General features: G+C 42.0%; 1 protein-coding gene across 3 annotated transcripts in view; it reads right to left on the bottom strand.

The window, feature by feature from the left end:
• The window catches only part of LOC139544403 (ras-specific guanine nucleotide-releasing factor RalGPS1), a 287,070-nt gene that overhangs the window by 187,819 nt on the left and 76,602 nt on the right, over nt 1–22,649 (bottom strand). For all 3 annotated transcript variants that reach the window (XM_071351449.1, XM_071351451.1, XM_071351450.1), the window contains 3 exons: nt 18,431–18,514; nt 9,015–9,104; nt 3,443–3,535 (listed from right to left, as the gene is read on the bottom strand). In XM_071351449.1, coding sequence (XP_071207550.1) covers nt 3,443–3,535; nt 9,015–9,104; nt 18,431–18,514 — 267 coding nt within the window. The remainder of the gene's footprint in view (nt 1–3,442; nt 3,536–9,014; nt 9,105–18,430; nt 18,515–22,649) is intronic.

The following is a 22,649-nucleotide window of genomic DNA, read 5'->3' as shown; positions in this document are numbered from 1 at the left end:
GTACCAAATATTAAGTTCTGCTTTTCTGATGTATCAAATACTTATGTCATGCAATAAAATGCAAAGGAATTAGTTAAAAATCATACAATGTGATTTTCTGGATTTTTGTTTTAGATTCCGTCTCTCACAGTTGAAGTGTACCTATGATAAAAATTACAGACCTCTACATGCTTTGTAAGTAGGAAAACCTGCAAAATCGGCAGTGTATCAAATACTTGTTCTCCCCACTGTATATATGAAGCAAAACATTTAAGTAAATGTTAAACACGTGAACGATCAGCATTATCCACTGTTCAGAAGCAATATTTTCTTAAGCGTTTAAAACCGACTTTTACAGAGCTTTCTCTTGATCCGCCTATATTATTTTAGGTAGCAAAATATATCGTGAGGACCCAATTCCACCAAAAACAGCAGCAGAGATTGTAAAAGACTAAAAGACTTTGGCTCCCGAGTGGCGCAGCAGTCTAGAGGCGTCACTACAGTCCCTGGTTCAAATCCAGGCTGTCTCACATGATTGGGAGTCCCGTAAGGCGGCGCACAATTGGCCCAGTGTCATCCGGGTTTGGACGGGGTAGGCTGTCAATGTAAATAAGAATTTGTTCTTAACTGACTTGCCTAGATAAATAATAAAACATTTTTAAAAAATATGGTAGTCAGTACATTCCTGAACTCCCAATTTTCCTCTCTTTAAAAAGAGCTTGAGACAGGGTTGGAGATGAGAACACATGCAACCACCACAAAGCAATTGAGGGAAGCAGGCGTTTCTCTGAAACGTACAGTAACACTATCATAAATATGCATGATGAAGTCTTCAGCTTCCCACTATCATAAATATGCACGGTGAAGTCTTCAGCTTCCCACTATCATAAATATGCACGGTGAAGACTTCAGCTTCCCACTATCATAAATATGCACGGTGAAGACTTCAGCTTCCCACTATCATAAATATGCACGGTGAAGTCTTCAGCTTCCCACTATCATAAATATGCACGGTGAAGACTTCAGCTTCCCACTATCATAAATATGCACGGTGAAGACTTCAGCTTCCCACTATCATAAATATGCATATGAAGTCTTCAGCTTCCCACTATCAGAAATATGCATGATGAAGTCTTCAGCTTCCCACTATCAGAAATATGCATGGTGAAGTCTTCAGCTTCCCACTATCATAAATATGCACGGTGAAGTCTTCAGCTTCCCACTTAAGTGCTAAGAGGCATCCAGGTGTTTTGAGTCCATATTTGACCTAATATTGATCCGGTGCTCATTTTTTGTTTCTATTCTGGATTTTCTATTCCTTCACCTTTGATATTGAATACTGCATTGTTGAGACTGTATGAGACGACATTAGACTGCATGTTTAAAGATTGCTGCAAAACTGCCGTCATTTTGGGTGATAGTGTTGATTAGAATCAAATCAAAGCCAGGGGTTATCAGGTGTGAGGCAGTGTGATCAGCACGGCTCCCCACGGCTGGGGTGTTTTATTGAGGACAGGATATGAGAGACGGAGTAGAGGGAATGGGCTGCCATGTCAATACTGTGATCTAATAACCAGGGTTTATAACCACCTCAGTCAACCAGTGTAGTTAACTAAATGAGCTCTGGGACTTAAATACGTGTTGAAGTTGTGACTAAGAGCATTTAGTGAGAACTGAGGACCTAACAATCTAAACGGAAAACTTTAGAAACTGCATACACAAGCACTTCGTCATCACACACACACTACATGTTAGTGCTTTTAAATGTACAGTGCCTTTGGAAAGTATTCAGACCCCTTGACTTTTTCCACATTTTGTTACGTTACAGCCTTATTCTAAAATGTAGCAAATAAAAATAAATCCTCAGCAATCTACACACAATACCCCATAGTGACATCACAATACCCCATAGTGACATCACAATAGCCCATAGTGACATCACAATACCCCATAGTGACAAAGCGAAAACAGGTTAATAATATTTGCAAATGTATTCAGACGCTTTGCTATTAGACTAAATTGAGCTCAGGTGTATCCTGTTTCCATTGATCGTTCTTGAGACGTTTCTACAACTTGATTGGAGTCCACCTGTGGTAAATTCTATTGATTGGACATTATTTGGAAAGGCACACACACCTGTCTATATAATGTCCCACAGTTGACAGTGCATGTCAGAGCAAAAACCAAACCACGAGGTCGAAGGAATTGTCCGTAGAGTGCTGAGACAGGATTGTGTCGAGGCACAGATCTAGGGAAGGGAATCAAAACATTTATGCAGCATTGAAGGTCCCCAAGAACACAGTGGCCTCCAAGTTTGGAACCACTAAGACTCCTCCTAGTGCTGGCCACCTGGCCAAACTGAGCAATCGGGGGAGTAGGGCCTTGGTCAGGGAGGTGACCAAGAACCTGATGGTCACTCTGACAGAGCTGTAGAGTTCCTCTGTGGAGATGGGAGAACCTTCCAGAAGGGCAACCATCTCTGCAGCACTCCACCAAATCAGACCTTTATGGTAGAGTGGCCAGACAGAAGCCACTCTTCAGTAAAAGGCACCTGACAGCCCACTTGGAGTTTACCAAAAGGCACCTAAACTCTCAGACCATGAGAAACAAGATTCTCTGGTCTGATGAAACCAAGACTGAACTCTTTGGCTTGAATGCCAAGCGCCACCACCAAGCATGGGCAGGGACTGGGCAACTAGTCATGATTGAGGGAAAGATGAACGAAGCAAAGTACAGAGAAATCCCTGACTCCCCATCCAACCTGACAGAGCTTGAGAGGGTCTGCAGAGAAGAATGGGAGAAACTCTGCAAATACCGTTGCCAAGCTTGTAGTGTCATACCCAAGAAGACTTGATTCTTTAATCGCTGCCAAAGGTGCTTCAACAAAGTACCGAGTAAAGGGTCTGAATACTTATGTAATGTGATATTTTTATATATATTTTTTTTTATTACAGTTGCAAAAATGTCTAAAAACCAGTTTTTGCTTTGTCATTATGGGGTATTGTGTTTAGATTGATGAGGGAAAATTAACTATTTAATCAATTTTAGAATAAGGCCGTAACGTAACAAATGTGGAAAAGGTCAAGGGGTCAGAATACTTTCCAAATGCACTGTATATTAAGAAATAAATGACTCAGGCAAAGTAAAATGATACAAATTACTTTGCTCGTGATGCACAGCCTTTTAAATGATACAAATATAACAGCAGCCTGAGCACACTGGACTTTAAAACAACCACACGGATGTAACCATTTAATGTTTTATTATCTGACCGCCACTTGGCTCCCAAAACAGATTCCACAGGTTTATAAGTGAATGTTCCAAAAAATGACCAAGATTAGTGAACGTTTTGTGGCACACCAGTTGAGAACTATTGCTCTACTACATTCCCATTCAGTTTTAGTACAAGATAAGATACAAAGAAAGTTCTGGATCATAGGTCATAGGTCATAGGGTCTCTTACCGCCCAGGTCTTGCTCAGCCTGAAGATGGGAGCACTCTGCAGGGCTGACACCACAGACACCATAGAGTGGAGGTTATTCAACTCCAACAGTTTCTGAAAGGAAAAGCACGGTGCATTTAATACCCTCAATAGAATTAGCAAATCCCTATACAATAAGTAACAAAACAATGGATAGTAAATATATATAACGCTATCCTGGTTCCAGATCTGTTTCTGCCATATTGCCATCTCCTTGCCATTCATTACCACGTCAAATATATGTTTGGCATGACAATTCCTTAAGGGGTTTGCAAAAAAACAAAACAGATCTGGCACTCAGGTTAGGACAATGCATATTATAATACACAAACTCATCTGAAACACAACCAAAACAAACAGCAAATGCATCCAACAAATGTGTAGAGTCACAAGCGCGATGTAATCATTGTGTTCTATGAATATGGGACCAAATACTTAACTTTGTACTACTTTAATACACAGTGAATTTGTCCCAATACTTTTGCTCCCTTAAAATAGTACAAAAAGTGTTGTAATTTCTAAACGGTTCACCCAAAATACTGAATAAAAATATAAACGCAACATGTAAAGTGTTGGTGCCATGTTTCATTAGCTGAAATTAAAGGTCCCAGAAATGTTCCACAAAAAGATTATTTCTCTCAAATGTTGTGCACAAATTAGTTAACATCCCCCTGTTTGTGAGCATTTCTCCTTTGCCAAGATAATCCATCCACCTGATAGGTGTGGCATATCAAGAAGCTAATTAAACAGCATGATCATTACACAGGTGCAACTTATGCTGGGGACAATAAAAGGTCACTAAATGTGCAGTTTTGTCACACAACACAATGCCACAGATGTCTCAAGTTTTGAGAGAGCGTGCAATTGGCATGCTGACAGAAGGAATGTCCACCAGAGCTGCTGCCAGAGAATTCAGTGTTCTTTTCTCTACCATAAATTGCCTCAAGTCATTTTAGAGAATTTGGCAGTACGTCCAACCGGGCTCACAACCGCATACAACGCGTAACCACTCCAGTCCAGGACCTCCACATCCGGCTTCAGCATCTGCGGGATCATCGGAGGTGGTGCTGAGGAGTATTTCTGTCTGTAATGAAGCCATTTTGTGGGGAAATTCTCATTCTGAATTGCTGAGCCTAGCACCGCAGTGAGTGGGTGGTTCTGGCCCCCCAGTGGATGGTTCTGGGTGGTTCTGGCCCCCCAGTGGGTGGTTCTGGCCCCCCAGTGGGTGGTTCTGGCCCCCCAGTGAGTGGTCCTGGCTCCCCATGGCTGTGGCCTTGCCCAGTTATGTGAAATCCAAAGATTAGGCCCTAATTTATTTATTTAAAGTGACTGATTTCCTGATATGAACTGTAACTCAGTAAAATCTTTGAAATTGTTGCATGTTGTTTATATGTTTTTGTTCAGTATAGATGAAAATACCCTCAAATTAAAAGCTGACAGTCTGCCCTTTAGCCTCATAGGTCACTGCTTGATTTGAAATCCAAAAAACTGTTGGAAGAATACAGTCAACATAAGAAAAAAATGCCTCACTATATGGTACATCTGGAAAAATAATCCAAGAGATTTAAAAAGTGTGCTGATGAAAAGTTCAATCTAAAGAGAAAACAAGAGAGAACTAATGGCCTAACCAGAGGAATGAATACTTGGCTTTGTGAATAAAAATCATACAGGCCTCCATATACATGCCCTTAGTCTAATATAGACAGCCATCATTGGATATCAGTATTAGGGTGAATTCATTCTAAATAAATCTTTTGAAATTCACTGAAATGCAACATATGAATTGAAACCAGTCCTCGTTGAAAAGTCTAGTGAATCATACATCCATAAATAGTACATCCTTGGGTCGCTCCTCTTTTCAGTTCGCTGCAGTTAGCAACTTGAACGAGCTGCAAAAAAAAAAAAAACACTTAAACTGAACAGTTTTATCTCCATCTCTTCATTCAAAGACTCAATCGTGGACGTACTTACTGACAGTTGTGGCTGCTTCACGTGATTTATTGTTAATTCTACCTTCTTGTGCTGTCGTCTGTGCCCAATCATGTTTTGTGCTGCTACCATGTTGTGTTGCTACCATGCTATGTTGTTGTCTTAGGTCTCTCTTTATGTCGCTCTCTTTATGTCGTGTCTCTCTTGTACTGTTGTGTGTTTTGTCCTATATTTTTAATCGCAGGCACCCATCCCTGCAGGAGGCCTTTTTCCTTTTGGTAGGCCGTCATTGTAAATAAGAATTTGTTCTCAACTGACTTGCCTAGTTAAAGTTGAAATAAAATAAACAAATTGGAATCAGACTCCTGAAGGTAACATGAAATTGACCCATAAACTGTTGACTAGAATAACCTACGACAACAACAACAACAACCACGACAACCACATCTAAAACAATGTACCTAATACTTCTGTCCTCATGAGTTTTAAATTAGTCCGTTTTTCTACCATTGGCTGAATGAGAAGATAAATATTAAATTCTCTCTCCTATTTCCAACTGAATTGATTGACAGTTTTGGTCGTTCTGAAATCCTCCCCATTTCCCAATGGTCAATATCCCTGCTGCTGTTTTCCTGGTCCATGATGATGTCATGGTTCCACTAAGCTCTTTCCACCCCCACGCCATGACCTCTGGGAGGTACTCTCACTGCTGCAGCTCCCTGATTGGACTGTGGCCGGATAGAGAGAGAACCTATTGTGTTTTTGTCATTGGTGTGTCTGCTTTCTTCATTACTTCTAATACGCTGGCGTTAACGTGACCAGGGGTTCTTAAACCTTTTCAGCTCCAGAAACCAAATGAGAAATTGACCGTCCTCCTGTGACCCAATTGGTCCTCCAACGACCCAAATTAAACAAGAAATAGTGTGTGATTATAGATGTGTTCTCATAACTCATGACCCACCTCTCACATGTCCAGGGCCCACTTTGGGTCCTGACCCAGTTTAATAAACCCTGTGTAAAGTGTTTCTCTCAAAAACCTCTGGTCCTAGAGACCCACTAAGTAAGCTGGATCTCACTCCAGCAGGGCTTTTTTTTTTTTATAGGTGAGAGAATCATTTTCATGTGGACAAACAGTCTGTCAAAAGGCGAGTTCATTTAGATCATGACTGCATACTAGCAGATACCCATAGACTTCCAGTTTTTGCGCTAATGCTAGTAAGCATTGGCTCGCAAAACTACCTATAAACTTCCTTCATACTGGGCACAGAGGCATAACAATCGTATCCACGAATTAATCTAACTCTGGGGAAGTAGATAAAAATCCAGAAGTATCCCTTTAATGCGTTGCTGAGGGATTGTTTGGCTTTGACAGTGGTCCGTCAGAACTAGAACACCAAAGACTTTAATGGAGAGTTGCCTTCATTGGGGTTAAGCTATAACAACGAATTCAGAAAATACAATTGCCAATCCAATTCATGACATGGATATAAGTGTACTGGATTCAACCCTAATGTGAAAATCTTGTACGGGGGGGGGGGGGGTAATATTTATAGATTCATTCAAGCGGTCTGGTTTTGAAATCAGAGAATAGCATTCCAGTTTATTTACAGACGTGGTCACAGAAGATAACAAGAGAAACATGTTGGTTTCAATTATTCCACCGTGAACCATTATTCAGATAAATAAAACCTTTATTTTGTATTTTGTGAATTATGAGTTCTGGAAAACACTTAAGACAAAAGTTCTGGTTCACCGTTCAAAAGCTCTAAACAATCTGAAAGGCTAGTCCATGTTCATGTCATATGCCACCAGCATTTTTTCCACTGCATATTTTTCACCCCCCTCACTAAAATTGGGTTTTATTTGATAACCTTCATGGGTTTGCAAGAGAAATAACAAACGCATGACAAGTACATGTGACCAAGTGTGTGGGGGAGGGGGGGGAATAACACGAAAGAGATGAAGAGAATGACATGTATGACACCCATTAGTGAGCTAAGACAGATTTTTAAAAAGGCCTATGATTATGGCGCTGTAATAAAATGTTGATCGATGTGCTGAGCAAGATGAACAGCACCTCGTTTCAAAGCAGCAACTGATGCAGGTACTTTTCTATTCTACTGGAGCATAACACGTATTTTTTGGGGCCAGATCGACACACCAAAGCTCTGCCACGTTGCTTTAGTGTTGATGACTACACACAATGATTACTTGAGCTTATTCCTTCATAAAATCATACAGCTGGGAAAAAAAACAAAAAAAACATCATACTTAACATTTTCAACCATAGATTCAAGAAGTCTGTTTGAATATTTTTTTAACGTTTTTTTTTTTTTTAAACATCTGCAATATCGCTTATTTTCATACCTACACTTCTCAACCTGATCCTTGGAAAGGACACTGCTACGTGTCATTTAAGTCCCGTGTGTTGCTTGGGCTTTAGCAGAGCGCTTGGGCAAACCATACGGGTAACACACCAGGATGGTCTGGTGGTATAAATAGGACCTCAGCAGAGACGGAAGACACCCTGTACAACAGGTTATAGTCCCATGTGATGTCAATAACTCCCTAGACGATCTTTAGGATGGTCAAACTAACACTTTGTTTACGCTGTAAACTGTTGACATAGTACTTTAGCTAACTACCCTCAATACGCTGTAAACTGTTGACATAGCTAAAATACTAACTACCCTCAATACGCTGTAAACTGTTGACATAGTATTTTAGCTAACTACCCTCAATACGCTGTAAACTGTTGACATAGCTAAAATACTAACTACCCTCAATACGCTGTAAACTGTTGACATAGCTAAAGTACTAACTACCCTCAATACGCTGTAAACTGTTGACAAAGTACTTTAGCTAACTACCCTCAATACGCTGTAAACTGTTGACATAGCTTAAGTACTAACTACCCTCAATACGCTGTAAACTGTTGACAAAGTACTTTAGCTAACTACCCTCAATACGCTTGAAAACTTAGTTACTACATGTTCAGTTGACGGTGAACTAATCAAACTGAATCTGTGTATAGTATTAGATTAACTGTGTATGTGTGGGGGGTGGGAGATCTACTCAAATCTACTTTTAGGGTTTGAGTACGAGACATGCAGGCAGTGTTGGAATGAATTAAATGATGGTGAACTGAGGGGAGCTCCGAGTGAACAAGGGTCCATAGGGACAGCAGTATTGGCGTGAACCTCGAGGCCTAGTGGCCATTGGAGGTATTACTCCAAGGGTTGGTTTGTAGCGTCTGTGCCAGGAGAACCTCTGGATTGCACAACAACATTTTGCCATGCGTTAAGAACAGCAGGCGATGATGGGACGTTTCCTCAATAAAACTGACTGACTAGTATGGCTCCAAAGGAAGGAATATTCACACCGGTGTGGACGTAGGGCAGGTTCCTCATGTTTACATTTCTGTGTTGTTATTCAGTGTATTCTTTTAAAATCTGTACTTTGTGTATTTTGTTGAGCAGCCCTCCCCACTGGTCAATAAGCAGAGGATACTAGGAAGATTTGAGTGTTTGACTGTGTTGCTGGAGTCGAACAGTGTGGTTCATTTTCTCATTCATCCTAGAACCAATATTCTCAGTGGCCAAGTGGTCTGACGGAGTGAACTCACCTTGGCTATTTTAACAAAATGGCTCAGTATTTCTGCTCGGATCTTCAGTGTCTGGGCGGTCAAAATTTCTCTCACCAGCCAAAAGCTAACCTGCAAAAAACAAGAAGTACATAATTACTGAGTATACATATGGAGAACAGTATTAAAAGACACACACACAATCTAGACATCGGTCTAATGCTGCGATCACATTACCGACTCATGACAGCAGGATGAAACAGGATGGTATTCTTTTCAAATGAGACAACCATTACTCCCATGCCATTATTATAGAGAAATAGACAAATTGTGCCCATTTTTAGATTGGTAAATTAGTAGTTAGTCTAGCGCGGGGGGGGTACGCAGACCCCAAGGACCAACCAGGAATGAATATGCCTACCTCTACACAGTTCCCCAAGTCATTAGACGTACACTGCAAAAAGATAGATGCCGTTCAACAGTTTATTAACTCTCCATAGCCATTGTGGGTGATCAGATTAGAGGCACTAGTGAGAATCACTCACTTAACACTGTGATTAGTGAGCAGTAGTCACTCATGGCTAACTTTGCCATTAAAAGCAATAGCAGCTGGAGGCTGTGCATGTCTTGTCAGAAATGGGCAACACAGGGGACGCTCAACCAAGCCCATAACCCCTACAAGGTCTGGCCAATGAATCTCCTTAGAGGCCTGGAGGGAAATTCAATTGACAAAAACCACTAGCTTAAGAAGAACTCATTTCTGAATTTACCCACAAAAAAAATAAAAAAAATAAAATGGGAAGAAAATCTGAAGCAAAACCCACAATAACACTAGACATGGAAACCCCATTAAAAGCCATTTGGTTTCCTTGATTGTAATTGTGCCGCAAACACTGTGTGCCATCCACATGGGCTTAGCTTGGCAGAGCCTCCCAAACCCCAAATGAGTTTAACAAAGGGCATTTGCAGTGGTATTGTGTGTGTGTGTACTATAGATGACGACTTTCTGGAAACCACAGAGTTATTTCACCCATGTGAACATGAGAACACAAGGAGAGACGCACGATGAATCCAAACCGTTCTTGACAACAACATGCCCTTTTCACCTACATCTGACAGTTTTATTATGCCAGAAGGCTAATTCCTTTATCATGTGAGGGCAAAAGCGCTGCTTTTTAGTTTTCACTGGAAAATATAAATTAACTTTGCTTGTAACGCAGCTCAACTGGCTATCACCGTGACAGGAACTGCTGTCTGATTCTGACTGGGCAGTTCCTTTCTGTTACGACAGGTTTAGGTTTTTGACAGGAAGATACCCTGCTATAATTTTCTGGTTCTGGCCTATGTCAGATTTACTGTAACAGCTCTGGAGGAAACAGAGACCACAGGGTAAACCAGAGATCCTACAGTGAACACCATTATGCCAGATCCTGGGACTTCCACCTGTAAGCGTGGGAAGCCTCCATTTGACAGACAACCATCTTGACATATTTCCTGCCGGGTCCCCCAGGTGCTTGTTCTAGCTCCAATGCTTTTCTCAGATACTAGCCCTGGAATGGGCCAAGCTATAGCCCTGAATAGGAGCCCTGAAAGGGCCCGTCTATAGCCCTGAAAGGGCCCGTCTGTAGCCCTGAATAGGAGCCCTGAAAGGGCCTGTCTGTAGCCCTGAATAGGAGCCCTGAAAGGGCCCGTCTATAGCCCTGAATAGGAGCCCTGAAAGGGCCCGTCTATAGCCCTGAATAGGAGCCCTGAAAGGGCCCGTCTATAGCCCTGAATAGGAGCCCTGAGGGATCCTATGCACTGTAAGTACTGTATACCTTTTCAATCTGGCAGTAAACAAGCTGCACTGTAAACATGTGCCATGATACTAATCACAGTAAACAAGCTGCACTGTAAACATGTGCCATGATACTAATCACAGTAAACAGAACCTCCACAACAGGGATCCAGAAACAGGGTGTTTTCACTCTAAATCTTTGAATGGTTATGGGGCCCGTGCAAGTAGTTCACGGTCTGAAGGTGAATTAGCCTCAAACACGATTGAACGTTTGTCTGCTTGCAAACATGGTGAACTTAACCCTCATGTATACTATATGTACGGCTCATGGGTGGAACCGATGCTGGGTGCACCACACAACACAACGTGAAGCAGACTACATGATCGTGTACCTATGAAGGTCAACCTATCAAGATGCAGCGATACAGTAATATACAATTTGTTATGGTATAAGAGAAGGAAACCTGTGTCTAGATACTTTGCCATGTTAAAACTGCCCAGGCATCAGCCGAGACTTCCACTGTTCAGTGGATTACTTCAAACCATAGTCAAATATGAAAGAGAAATCTCACTGCAATGTCTGTTTACCCACTTAGCCTTTAACTACCCACTATTCATTGATAAAAGAAACATTAAAGTCCCACAATGCATCAGTAAAAAAAAAAAAAAAAATTTAAATGTACCTCGAACTATTCATCGACAAGACAAACATTTTAAATATCCACTGTTCATTGATAAAACAACATTTTAAAACTAGGCTCTCAGAAATGTTTTGGTCTTCAGGCATTCCAACTGAAGATGAGGTAGTTCTCCTGGGACACACATAACATCAGCAAATCACTGAGGATCCTCTCAAACCAACATCATTACTGTCACAGCGGAAACCGGGAGAGATCAATATCACCTCACCACAATTATGTTCATGTTATTACATTACAGTGCCTTTCAGAAACTACTCACACCCCTCGACTTTTTCAACATTTTGTGGTGTTACAGCCTGAATTATAAATTGATTGAGATTTTGTGTCACTGGCTTACACACAATACCCCATAACGTAAAAGCGGAATTATGTTAGAATTTTTTACAAAATTAATAAAAAATGGAAAGTTGAAATGTCTTTGAGTCAATAAGTATTCAACCTCTTTGTTATAGCAAGCCTAAATAAGTTTAAGAGTGAAACGTGCTTAAAAACCTCAAATAATAAGTAGTATTGATTCTGTGTGCAATAATAGTGTTTAACATGATTTTTTTTTTTAAATGACTACCTCATCTCTGTACCCCACACATACAGATAATTGTAAGGTCCATCAGTCTAGCAGTGAATTTCAAACACAGATTCAACCAGGGAGGTCTTCCAATGCCTCACAAATAAGGGCACCTATTAGTAGATTTAAAAAAGCAGACATTGAATATCCCTTTGAGCATGGTGCAGTTATTAATTACACTTTGGATGGTGTATCAATACACCCAGTCACCACAGTTGCCGGAGAGGAAAGAAACCACTCATGGATTTCACCATGACGCCAATGGTGACTTTAAAACAGTTAACTGAGAATGGATCAACACAATTGTAGTGACTCTCTCTACTAACCTAAATAACAGAGTTAAAAGGAAGCCTGTACAGAAGAATACTGCAAAACATTCATCCTGTTTGCAAAAAGACACAAAAGTCAAACTGCTAAAAATGTGGCAAAGAAATTTACTTTATGTCCTGAATACAAAGCGTTATGTTTGGGGCAAATCCAACAACACATGACTGAGTACCAATCTTCATATTTTCAAGCATGGTGGTAGCTGCATCATGTTTTGTGTATGCTTGCCATCAGCAAGGACTAGGGAGTTTTTCAGGATAAAAAGAAACGGAATAGAGCTAAGCATAGGCAAAATTCTACAGTGAAGAGGCGACTCCGGGATGCTGGCCTTCTAGGCAGAGATGCAAAGAAAAAGCCATATCTCAGACTGGCCAATAAAAATAAAAGATTAAGATGGGCAAAAGAACACAGACACTGGACAGAGGAACTCTGCCTAGAAGGCCAGCATCCCGGAGTCGCCTCCTCACTGTTGACGTTGAGACTGGTGTTTTGCGGGTACTATTTAATGAAGCTGCCTGTTGAGGACTTGTGAATCGTCTGTTTCTCAAACTAGACACTCTAATGTACTTGTCCTCTTGCTCCCTTGTGCTTTTGAACGGTAGTGTATGTGATAGTGTGTTCCCTCAGGCCACTATTCCACTAAATATATTGGATAAAGTGTTATGAAATGTAATGTATATAATTGTATATAACTGCCTTAATGTTGCTGGATCCCAGGAAGAGTAGCTGCTGCCTTGGCAACAGCTAAATGAGGATCCATAATAAACCCCAGGAAGAGTAGCTGCTGCCTTGGCAACAGCTAATGGGGGATCCATAATAAACCCCCGGAAGAGTAGCTGCTGCTTTGGCAACAGCTAAATGGGAATCCATAATAAACCCCAGGAAGAGCAGCTGCTGCCTTGGCAACAGCTAACGGGAATCCTTAATAATACTTCTCTGTGTAGCATGCACACGTAAAAGTATTGCTTAATTCCAACAAACTGGAATGTAACGTTGCGGATAAAGTTTGGAATGACACAATTTCATGTGTCCAACATCTAAAAGGACGTATTTCTGTGTTTTTGGGGCCTTTTTTCATGTTTTGTTCTGTGCCCCTGTAAATGCAGAACGAGTATGAGGAAGTCTATCGCTGACGGGGTAAGTGAAATGTCACAAAAAAGGGTCTGGACACTTCCATAACATGCCATTTACATCCCAAAACACAGATTGGGGATAAAAAAAAAAAAAAGTGAACTTGTCTTTTAACATCGAAGGCAGGCTCAGGGCAAAGGCCAGATGATGTTTCAAGTCATAAAATATTATGTTTCGAAATTTAAACTCTAGCCATGTCTGAGCTCCACCTTCGAAGCACAGTAAGTAAAAGTCTGATCGGAGTAGTTGTTAGACATTTAACTGGCACTGTTCCATGGCCTACGGTCTGGGATTTGGGAAGGTGTTCAAATGGTCTTTATTCACCTTGATTCAGCTGTAAATCCTAACTTCGATTTAGGTCAAATGTTCACTTAGTAATGCATCGATGTCAAAGGGACACTTTTAAAAAGAGAAGAATTCACCTAAATTAGCACCACAATGAAGGTCTGGTGGTGGGTCAGTCTAAAACTTCCTTTTCAAATGGGTAACCTGCAATGAGCTAAACCTCTGGCTTGAGGACGGGACTGATCTGAATGTTACACCTTTCAAACTAGGCCTTGTGGAAATCCTTAAGATGGATACGAAAGCAATGTGCTTAGATCAGGAGGGGCCTTAAAAAATATATATTTTTAAAAGGCACCAAGTTGAAAGACTCATTACATCATCCACTGTGCTGCTTTCCACCATTGCCATTTGACACAAACTGGTCCATTGCTCATGAGCTAACGAGAGACACTTATCCGAAAGCCCTTTGAGGAGGCGCCAGAGACGTTGAGTGTTGGACCGGGGTCTAATCCCTCGCTAAGCTCTAAGGGCACCAGGGCTCCCTGTATCCTGGGTACCTATGAGGAATTAGCTATGGTTCTGCAACAGGGCCTTGAGAAGGAGTGGCGGAGAGAACGGGGAAACCGATATGCAACTTGGAGAGTATCCCCCCTTAACAGTATCATCATCATTCTTTCCGTGAATGTTGCGGCCGGTTACTGCGGCTCAAAGCTCTCCACCTGCCAGGGAACCACCACAAGTTCTAGAGTGGAAGTGGAGAGTTGTGAGTGTGTGTGAGAGAGAGATAACGAGAGAGAGAGAGAGAGAGAGAGAGAGAGAGAGAGAGAGAGAGAGATAATGAGAGAGAGAGAGAGAGAGAGATAACGAGAGAGAAAGAGAGAGAGAGAGATAACGAGAGAGATAGAGAGAGAGAGATAACGAGAGAGCGAGAGATAACGAGAGAGAGAGAGAGAGACAGAGAGAGAGAGTTCTGAGGTTGATCATGTGATGGAAGGGATGATTCAATAGAATCAACACTCGCTATGACAACACTATGACACACAACATTTTTATCTCAGCTGAGGCCAAGAAACACTTAAAAAAGGAGCTCAGTGTAATCCCACAGTGTCATCAATCATTCCCTCCTTAGGTCAACATAAACCTAGAGGAATGTATCAGTAGAACAATTGAAGTCAATAACATGGCTGATATCACTCCACTCCTTGGAGCATCTTTGAGCGATGTCTCCTTTCAAACTAAGGCTTCATCCCAGCTAAAATGCTCCCACGAAATGAACCCGCAGAGGAGAATGGAACCAAAATTAAACAGACATCAACACATGGTAATGCTACACGGGATCAACCTGAAATTATAATTTTTTTATACATATCATACAAAAGAACATGTTGTTAACACAAACCCATAACTTAGTCCAGCAACATGGCCAGGACCAATAGCATCACAATGATGGTTCTGTCTGTTGTGAAATAACTATTTTTCCCCCCCCCCTCAGGACATTGGGTGAGGGATATAGCAAACCTACCATTTCTCAAGCCGTAATCAAAACACATCCGTTGTGTGTAACACTACAGCGAAAAGGAAAACCTCCTTTAAACCTGCTAAATTGAATGCCAAAAATGTAGATTTCCGCCTCAATAGACATACGCGAAAGTAATTATCACGAGGGCCATAAACAACGCATAGTAATGCTTATTACCCGTCACAACTTCATCTTTCGTCCCTCTGTGACCAAGAGGTCTTGTTTCAATTCTACAAAATTATTTTGAAATCAATCTGCGAACTTCACAACAAGACGATGCTGCTTTGCCGCAATCGCTAGGCTCCTCCACTTCATATGCCGTATTGTAAGCAGAGCTGCGAAGTTCACAGGCAGAGGAAATCGATCCTTTGTTCGGATAGGCCAGAAAACTTAACGTGTTAGGACAAGCGGGACAACCAGAGCGTTCACAGAGTTCACAGCAATTGATGTTGCGCCGTTCACAGAGGGCACTGTACACAAGAATGTCGGTCGGAAATGGTCCAGCACTGCTTAAAGTCCCCTAAATAGGGGACTTACAGTTTAAAAAGGTTTTGAAATCCTCGCCAATCAGCGACTAAAAGTCTACATCCTGTTTCTCCCGTTTCCAAGATGCTATAAAAAATAAAAATGCATTATTGGTTTGTGACGGGTCCAGCTTCAGCGCTCATGCAACATTCAACATCTCAAGTGTTTACGGGAATCCAAGAGAGAATCCCAGATACCCTCCATGTTCATGAAACAGTCCCCAGATGTCCTTCGATGGACAAGGATGTAAAAAGGAAGCTGGAGGGGGCATTGGCATCTTTCAGAGGACCTCTTTCTCTCTGGCCTATGGCGGTGTGCGCAGGTGACCCTTCAACAAGCACCCAACCTTCCTTTACATGTGTGGCCATCTTTCCAGAACCATGGAGCCAGCTAGTCATGTTTGGCCTAATTGTGTCATAAAAACAGACCCAACCACCAGCTAAGAGACTGGTCATTTAAGTCTAAATATGGACATTTAAGTTAACTCAGCACTTCCATTTTTGGCAAAAAATGGGGTGGGGGGGGAAACAGGATTTATTTCAAAGTGCACCCGATCTGTTTCTAGTTATGACTTGGCTGAAATGGTAACAAATGCTTCCATTATAAATAGATCATAAACGTAAATGGCAAAATATCAGCAATCCAAGTATATGCTTCTAAATTGCACTTAGCAAAAATGAGGACTGGGAAAATAAACATAACTTCTCATTTGAGACAATTACATTTGTACTTACGTAACTGAAAACAAAGGAATAGCATTAAAGTTAGAAATGTGTGAGATTAAAACAGGCCAATTACAGCAATTAAATTATTGTCAATAACTGTATTTTGGCATTAATGCAATTGCACGTCTTGCCTTGGACTGTACAATGCCTTCCAGGGGAAGACAAAAGAAAATGGAATATGCTCCGAGTGTGTCTTTTTTAGTTCCAACTTCCCGCAAATAAGTTTGGACGTTCTACAAAATCCCAAATGTATTGTACCTGTACCAAAATAACAGTGTGTGAATGGACCAGTCTATTTCCAGTAGATCACTGAGTAGGAAGCTGCCTACAGGGCTGTCACCATGAGCATGTTATGGGTCCATGAGCCCCAACACGGGGATAATTAACAGTCCTGTTGAAGAGCTGTGTCCAACAGGATCGGCAGTGGCTGAGGAATGTCATCGTCAGAGTCGCTCGGACTACGCAGTGTCCGTCCTCAAATTAAAAGAGATTCCATTCAAACCAAAGATTACAACCAGGGTTTCAAATGAAATCAATGTCTTTATTTATTTCTATATCTGTACCCTCCGACTGCCAATAAAGACAGAGATAAGACAAAAGGGGGTGGAGTTGGACGGGGACAAAGGGAGAAAGAGAAACAAGCTGGCAAAGCGCCCGTGAGATCGGCTAATAGTATTTAGTTTATAGTTTCCAGTTAGGGAGCCAACGCACGTGAGGCCGATAATAGTTTAATGGCATAGCCGTCACCAGTGGAGCACAGTTTGAGATCATTTGAGATCTAAGCTGCAGAGGGTATGAGCCCAACAGACAGGACCAAGTGGGAGCCAATGACACACAGAAAAAACAGAGGTGAGAGCCAGCGTAACACGGTAAGGCCTTCGATGCAAAGCTTTGAAGCCCGGCCATTTTGTGACGGAAAAGCGTAAAAGAAAAACATAATCGGAAGACTTCAAATCTCATAAAAAAAAAGGACCACAACGAAAACAAGTCTCTTGACTTCTTTGTGTATGTATCCTCGGGCAAATTTGGTATATGCGTCTGTTGTCTGTGGTAACATTTTATGTATTTGAACTGTCTTTTCACGTCTGAAAATGCTTTGCTACGGGGTGGTTTGAATTATGCCCTACGAAGTGAAAAGAAGAGCAGGTCACGGAATAAGTGTATTCCATTACCAAACACCTATTAAGGTTATCATCCCTCTACCGACGATGATGAGGGTAAACCAAATGATGTCTGGTTTCATTTTAGTCTAGTGATACCCATGGGATTAGGGAGGTGGGAGAAGATGAGGTGAAGAGATATGTCATCAAGGGAGTAATGAGAAAAGGTAGGCCCCACTGCTCTGCAACTCAATTCATTTCTCCTTAGGGGTTTTCTCTAGACATAGAAAGATAAACAGATCTCATTTTCTTCTTCCTCTACAAGTTCCTGAAGAACAAGGTTAAATAGTATCAAGTTTTTATAAAAAACAAATCATACAACGAAGTTCTGAAAAGAAAAAAAAACATGAAGAAAAAAAACACCAGAAATGTATGAATGAACAACCTTTTGTATGCTATTCTTTTATCAAATAGATCATGTGACAAAACCACATTTCAATTGGTGAATTCAGGAAATGAACAGGAAGAACAAAAACTGAACTGACCCCTAACCCTGAAACATAATGTAAACAAATGGGTTTTGAAGGACTCAGTTAAAACACCATTAAGCGCAAATATTGCTATAATAACCAACATGGTGTGTGGTCCTCCCACTACAACTCAGGAAACCATGATATAAACCTAGCTACTCTGTTATATTCCATAATAAAAACCCAAACATTCCGGTCTATGATGTGAATGTATTTGTGAACCTATGATTCAACATAGAAACGTTTCTTTATAAGAATTCTTGAAGGACTCACCTGGTTGAACCTCCGTGTAAACGCTACCACGTTGGGCGCCAGACGGTGTTTCTCCTTCCTGTTCCATCCACAGCTAGCCAGCTCCTGCAACACAACAAAACACACAATCAATGTGATGGCTAACTCAACAATGAACAATGGTGGAGCTAAAGTGCCCTTAGAAAGTATTCACACCCCTTCCCCCCCCCAAAAAGTGTGTTACAAATTGGATTAAATTGAGATGTTGGCATTGGCCTATGTAACCGAAGTGAAATGGCTAGCTGGTTTGCGGGGTGCGCGCTAATAGCGTTTCAATCGGTGACGTCACTCGCTCTGAGACCTTGAAGTAGTTGTTCCCCTTGCTCTGCAAGGGCTGCGGCTTTTGTGGCGCGATGGGTAACGATGCTGAGGGTGGCTGTTGTTGATGTGTGTAGAGGGTCCCTGGTTCAAGCCCAGGTAGGGGCGAGGAGAGGGACGGAAGTTATACTGTTACACCTACACACAATACACCATAATGTCAAAGTGGAAATATGTTTATTTTTATTTTATTGTTACAAATTAATAAAAATTAAAAGACGAAAATTAGTCCATAAGTTCATAAGTATTCATCCCCTTTGTTATGGCAAGTCAAAGTTCAGGAGTAAAAATATGCTTAACAAGTCACATAATAAGTTGCATGGACTCAATATTAATAATAGTGTTGAACATGATTTTTGAATGACTACCTCATCTATGTACCTCAGTCAAGCAGTGAATTTCAAACCAGATTCAACCACAAAGACCGGGGAGGTTTTGCAATGCCTCGCAAAGAAGAACACCTATTGGTTGAAAAAAAGACATTGAATATCCATTTGAGCAAATATCTCAAAACATGCATCCTGTTTTCAATAAGGCACTAAAGTAAAACTGCAAAAAATGTGACAAAGAAATTAGCTTTATGTCCTGATTACAAAGCGTTATGTTTGGGGCAAATCCAACATCATCACTGAGTACCAATCTTCATATTGTCAAGCATAGTGGTGGCTGCATCATGTTATGGGTATGCTTGTAATCGTTAAGGACTGTTTTTAGGATAAAAAAGAAACGGAATAGAGCTAAGCATAGGCAAAATCCTAGAGGAAATCCTGGTTCAGTCTGCTTTCCATCAGACACTGGGAGAGGAATTTACCTTTCAGCAGTACAATAACCTAAAACATAAGGGCAAATATATACTGAAGTTGCTTACCAAGAAGACATTGAATGTTCCTGGGTGGCCAAGTTACAGTTTTAGCTGAAATCTGCTCGAAAATCTATGGCAAGACCTGAAAATGGCTGTCTAGCAATGATCAACAACCAACTTGACAGAGCTCGAACAATTATAAATGTGCAAATATTGTACAATCCAGGTGTACAAAGCTCTTCAGGAATTACCCAGAAAAACAAATCAGCTGTAATCGCTGCCAAAGCTGACTGTAACAAGTATTCAACCCTTTGAGTCAATACATATCTAATCAAGATATATTAGTCTTCCACTTTGACATGAGTATTTTGTGTACGTCGTTGACAAAAAAAAAGAAAATTAAATCCATTTTAATCCCACTTTGTAACACAACAAAAATGTGGAAAAAGTCAAGGGGTGTGAATAGTTTCTGAAGGCACTGTATAAGAAACTACATGAGAACAACGAGGGTAATTCATTTCAAGGTTCATAGAGATGTCATGCTAAATTGCACAAATCAGTTGGAAACTTTCTGAAGAGCACAACAAAGCCTTGTAAGGGCGTGATCTTTAGTTACGTGAAGAACTGAAAAGCCACTTGTATGCACATCGACTTAATAAATATGTTAGTTTTCCCCCCACAGCTTTGAATACATTATCTAGTTTCAATTCTTGTTACTCACCAATTACTTAATTCACATTGATTATTTTCATTAACAGAAACATATACATGCCATTTGGTGGCAGTGAGAAGATGAAGGAATTCCAAAGCTTCTATTTGATATTCACTTTACAAGAATGAAGATGCCCAAAACTGGAATTAATGAATTCATATCACGGACACTTATGGACTGTCACATTGCATTACTTGCAATGACAAAAAACAAACCATAAACAGAAGTCTTCCAAGCGCACCGCAACTCGATAGTTCCACCTCAATACACTCTGTCCTTTCTTTCCACCATATATTTTAACAGATGTTCCGATATCACAGGCAAGCAAGTCTGCAGGGAGACGGTAAGCCAAATGATGTTCCTCTGGAAAAATAAAGGACATAACCGTGTCCCACAAGGCTGTATAGAGGAAGTCTGGGGAGTTTTATTTATATATATATATATTATTTTTTTATCACATTTTCCCCTTGGTTTGCGATGAGAAACCATTGAGCCAAGATCCTCTAAGAATTCAACCAATCAAGAAGAGGCAACTGTTAAATAAACCCACTTATATACACTGGGGCCTGAGGGCCTCTCCAGGTTGGTGTTAGCAACAGCTGATAAACAGCAGCTGGAGCTCACAGCTAATTACAGAAAACAGGAGGATCACCAAGGTTATGGTCTTCAGGACATTCACACAAAGTGCTGCTTTATTTTCAAATTTTTACGCCGTTTCCTCCTTAATTTCTCTCGTCTCATTGCTGCAACTCCCCATCCGGCTCGGGAGGCGAAGGTCGAATCATGCGTCCTCCGAAACATGACCCGCCAAACCGCGCTTCGTAACACCTGCCCGCTTAACCCGTAAGCCAGCCGCACCAATGTGTCGGAGGAAACACAGTTCAACTGACAACTGAAATCGGCCTGCAGGCGCCTGGCTCGCCACAAGGAATCGCTAAAGCGCAATGAGCCAAGTAAAGCCCCCTCAGCCAAAACCTCCCGTAACTCAGACGATGCTGGGACAATTGTGCGGCATCCTATGGAACTCCCAATCACGACCGGTTGTGATACTGCCCGGGATTGTGATACTTAACAGGAGGCCTCTCCCTCACGCTCCCCCTTTAACCGGAGGCCTCACGCTCCCCTTTAACCGGAGGCCTCACGCTCCCCCTTTAACCGGAGGCCTCACGCTCCCCCTTTAACCGGAGGCCTCACGCTCCCCCTTTAACCGGAGGCCTCACGCTCCCCCTTTAACCGGAGGCCTCACGCTCCCCTTTAACCGGAGGCCTCACGCTCCCCCTTTAACCGGAGGCCTCACGCTCCCCCTTTAACCGGAGGCCTCACGCTCCCGCTTTAACCGGAGGCCTCACGCTCCCCCTTCAACAGGAGGCCTCACGCTCCCCCTTCAACAGGAGGCCTTACGCTCCCCCTTCAACAGGAGGCCTCACGCTCCCCTTTAACCGGAGGCCTCACGCTCCCCCTTTAACCGGAGGCCTCACGCTCCCCCTTTAACCGGAGGCCTCACGCTCCCCCTTTAACCGGAGGCCTCACGCTCCCCCTTTAACCGGAGGCCTCACGCTCCCGCTTTAACCGGAGGCCTCACGCTCCCGCTTTAACCGGAGGCCTCACGCTCCCCCTTCAACAGGAGGCCTCACGCTCCCCCTTCAACAGGAGGCCTCACGCTCCCCCTTCAACAGGAGGCCTCACGCTCCCCCTTCAACAGGAGGCCTCACGCTCCCCTTTAACCGGAGGCCTCACGCTCCCCTTTAACAGGAGGCCTCACGCTCCCCTTTAACAGGAGGCCTCACGCTCCCCTTTAACAGGAGGCCTCACGCTCCCCTTTAACAGGAGGCCTCACGCTCCCCTTTAACAGGAGGCCTCACGCTCCCCTTTAACAGGAGGCCTCACGCTCCCCTTTAACAGGAGGCCTCACGCTCCCCTTTAACAGGAGGCCTCTCCCTCAAACTCCCCTTTAACTGCACTCCAGACAATACCCAGGTATAGGAATTTTCTACACTTCTTTTATTATCAAGGTAGAGTGTATACAGTGTCTAGGAAGTAGGAAAATGTTTCAAACTATGGTATGGGAAGTAGGGGGTGCTAATAAAATGAGCAACAGGGAGAGCAGCAATTTATGCTCAGATTATTTAAATTAGAACAGTGGCCATAAATTGACACTGTCAAATGGTTTCTTAAATTACATTGGGCCTTTACAAGAGATAGTCAAAATGTACACACAATCCCAGCTAGCAGCTGCAGTAAAAAGGCAGACATTTATCACACATCCTCATCTGCTTTTTCAAAAACAGACAGCTGAGACAAAAGCTCCTGTACAAAGTAATTCTTCACGCATAATTTTTTTTTTTTTAAAGGTGTTCGCAAAAAAACTA

This window comes from Salvelinus alpinus, chromosome 18 (assembly GCF_045679555.1).
Source record: "Salvelinus alpinus chromosome 18, SLU_Salpinus.1, whole genome shotgun sequence".
Lineage (NCBI taxonomy): Eukaryota > Metazoa > Chordata > Actinopteri > Salmoniformes > Salmonidae > Salvelinus > Salvelinus alpinus.
Note: the sequence above shows the minus strand (reverse complement) of the source record. Positions and strands in the feature narration are given on the sequence as shown.